The following is a 3,391-nucleotide window of genomic DNA, read 5'->3' as shown; positions in this document are numbered from 1 at the left end:
TTAAGGATATCTGGTAGCAGGCTAAGGAGGTACTGGAGAAGACTGAGAACCTGTAATGCGATATATGGGATAGAAGCAGGGTAATTGCGGGGTTTAGAGGAAAAATATATTGAGTTTTATGTGAGTTTAGTTGCCTGAAGTTAAAGACCTGAAGTTATGACTGAATTTAGCGTCGGCGGCGAAAAGAGGATTAAATAAGTTATAAGACAGATTATATAACTAAATAAGCAAATTAGCTATAATATTAGTATACTATTAATATAAACAGGAGATTATATATACTATATTACCTTTACCTTTATTTTATTTAAAAAGTTTTTAATTTTAAGAATTATATTATAGCCTTTAATTAAATAAGGCTTATTAAGCCTAAGTGCCTATAAGCTTTTTTAAATAATAAGTATTATAATAAGGTAATTATAATATTATTAGTAATTATAGCTAGAAGGGAAAGTAAGGTTAAATAATATATTATATAATAAATAATTAAAGTATAATATCCTTTAAGGTAAGTTAAAGGAAAAAGGTTAAGGCTAGCTAATAGGTAAGTAAGGCTTTATAGCTAGTATATATATAGCTAGGTTTAGGCTATAATTAAGGTTAGTAATTATAATAATTTAACTTAATAAAGCTTTACTAGCTATAAGGGTAATAAATATTTAAACTATATTAAACTTTAAAAATACTTAAATATACCTATTAAGGCTAACTTATAAACTTAAAATAAAATAAAAAAATAATTAGTATTATTATAAAAAGCTTTTTATTAATAAGTAAATTTAACCTTATTTAGGTAATTATTTTTAATTATAACTTAATTTAACTAATTAATTATATAAAAGAAAGATATTATATTAATATAATTAATTTAAATTAGGTTAATAATAACTTATTAAGTCTTAAAGCTTTAAAAATAGGCCGAAAAAAAGGTTATTTTCTATAATTAAAAAAGGTAGTTTTCCTTATTACTTTTATAAGTTTAGCTATATATAGGAAGTAAGTTCTTAATATACTTATACAGGCAGCTAATGTTATTAAAGAGTAACTCTTAAACTAATAACGAGTTTTAAGATAAATATAAGATAAAGGCAGTGTTGTTACAATTCGTGCCCGTAACAGCGTTATAAGGCTTTTATAAGGCAGCTGTAGCATACCTATAATTGCTTGCATAGCGATTATAGCCCGATCTTTTGCCCTGTAGTTTAACGGCTTATATAACTATTATAAGGGTTTAGAAATTTTAATAAAGGTAGAATTAAAGGAAATATATTAAGTCTGTTACTTTATATAAATTACTTAATAAAAGTTAAATTAACTTAAAGTTATAACTTAATTAATTAAATATATATAATATAATATATAATTAATTAACTATATATCTTCTTTATACTTATAAATTAAGGCTACTTATTTAGTTAAATCTTAAGGTTTAAGGTAATAGCTATATAATCTATTAACTTAATATTAAGGTTATTGTATTTTTTATTTTTTTATAATATAGTATATAATACCTTATATTATATTTATATTAAAAAAGAAAAATATTATTATTATATTACTTTATATATAATTATAAAATTACTTTTCTTTTAATAAGAATAAATAAAATAAAATTAATAAAAAAGGTTATAATTTAAATTATATATCTTAGCTTATAATAATTATATATAATTAATATAAAATATAAAATATATATAATATAACTACTAGGGGTATAATAAGTAAGGCTTTTAGCTATTATATATAACTAAGTTAAGGCTTATAATAGTTAGGTTTTCTAAACAGGTAAACTAGTCTATACTAGGTTTATGTTTATAGATTGCATAAGGCATAATACTAAGCATTATAAAGTATTATATTTCTTAATAATTAAGTAATATATATTAGGCTTATTAATATAAAGATACTTTATTAATAGCTAGTAAGTTAAGTTTTATAAAAGTGCTAATAAGTATATTTTATATATTAAAAGTAGCCTAATAGCTTAATAAGGAATAATAATAATTTAAAGGTTAGATCTTTAAGAATTATTAATAATTTATAGTAATCTAGTCTTAAAGCATTATAATCTAAGTAATCTAATAAAAGAAGATTATTACTAAAAGAAGTAATCCTTTTATAATAAGTAGAAATTATAAGGGCTATATAATATAGCTATATAGGTTATAATATAATCTTTCCCTTTTATTAAGTCTTATCCTTAAGACCTATATTTTTTTTTTTATTTATTTTTTTTTTATTTTTTTTAAGTTTATAAGTTAGCCTCAAAAGGTATATCCAAGCATCTCCAGAGTCTAATATAGTTTAAACATTTATTGCCCCTATAGCCGGCAAAGCTTCATTAAGTCAAATCATCATAGTTAGCTGCCTCAATTGCAGCCTGAACCTAGCTGCATATATGCCAGCTGAAAAGCCCTGCTCATCAGCTGGCCCCAACCTTCTTCCTATAACCCACCTGAAAGGATACCACGCTTCAATCATCCATCACGCAGTAAGTCATCCGACCCGACCTGACTTTCCCTCTTCTGGCCGCAACCGCTAACAGCATCACAGCTGCCCCGTCACTATGCCTGTCCGAAGAAGCCTGCAGGCACCCAGGCCCGACGAGCCTTATCTGACTGAAGGCCATGATGTGATCCCTAAGATTGAAGAAGCTCTTAGGCGAAATAAGGGCAAGGGCAATATGCTGCATATAATGGCTATGGATATCAGAGAGGCCTGGTTTAATAAGGATAATGCCAGCCGCATCAGGATAGCGATCTTTAGTTACGAGATCCTCCTGCTTATATAGTCTATCTATAAGAACCCTCTAATTAATAAAGACTTCCTTAAATGCAAGAAGCAGAAGCTTAAGGATTTAGAAAGGAAGCTATGCAGAGGGGTGCAGCTAAGCAGGAGGGAGAGGGGGTTCCTTAGGGCCCTTAACGGCGGCTTGCATGACAAGTGGCTCAAGGATATCCGGTGGCAGGCCAAGGAGGTACTGGAGAAGACCGAGAACCTGTGATAGACAGACCAGGCTGGTCATGGTCTTGGACCACGAGAGCGCGAGGATGGAAGCGGGGTAATCGCGGGGTTTGGAGGAAAAATGTATTGAGTTTTGTGTGAGTTTAGTTGCCTGAAGTTAAAGACCTGAAGTCGTGACTGAATTTGGCGTCGGCGGCGAAAAGAGGATTAAATGAGTTACGAGACAGATCACGTGACCAAATAAGCAAATCAGCTGTAACATCAGTGCACCATTAATATAAACAGGGGCTTAAGACCTATATATCTTCTTATTTTTATATTAGGCTTTAATAAGTACTAACTCTCTTTCTTTATTATTTTCTTAATATGCCTTATTAATTATTATATTATAAAATCTTTAGTTAAAATCTTATAAGACTCTAAAGTA

General features: G+C 28.3%; 1 protein-coding gene across 1 annotated transcript; it reads left to right on the top strand.

Moving 5' to 3' along the window:
• Positions 1 to 2,553: 2,553 nt before the first annotated feature.
• Positions 2,554 to 3,145, top strand: BKA55DRAFT_587571 (uncharacterized protein; the record flags this gene model as incomplete). Its single annotated transcript, XM_046194678.1, has 3 exons — positions 2,554 to 2,765; positions 2,896 to 3,061; positions 3,136 to 3,145. The coding sequence occupies exons 1-3, from the start codon at positions 2,567 to 2,569 to the stop codon at positions 3,143 to 3,145; spliced, it is 375 nt and encodes a 124-aa protein (XP_046040699.1). The 5' UTR covers positions 2,554 to 2,566.
• Positions 3,146 to 3,391: the final 246 nt, after the last annotated feature.

This window comes from Fusarium redolens (genome assembly GCF_020744475.1).
Source record: "Fusarium redolens strain MPI-CAGE-AT-0023 chromosome Unknown BKA55scaffold_46, whole genome shotgun sequence".
NCBI classification, from domain to species: domain Eukaryota; kingdom Fungi; phylum Ascomycota; class Sordariomycetes; order Hypocreales; family Nectriaceae; genus Fusarium; species Fusarium redolens.
This window is presented reverse-complemented; position numbering and strand designations above follow the sequence as displayed.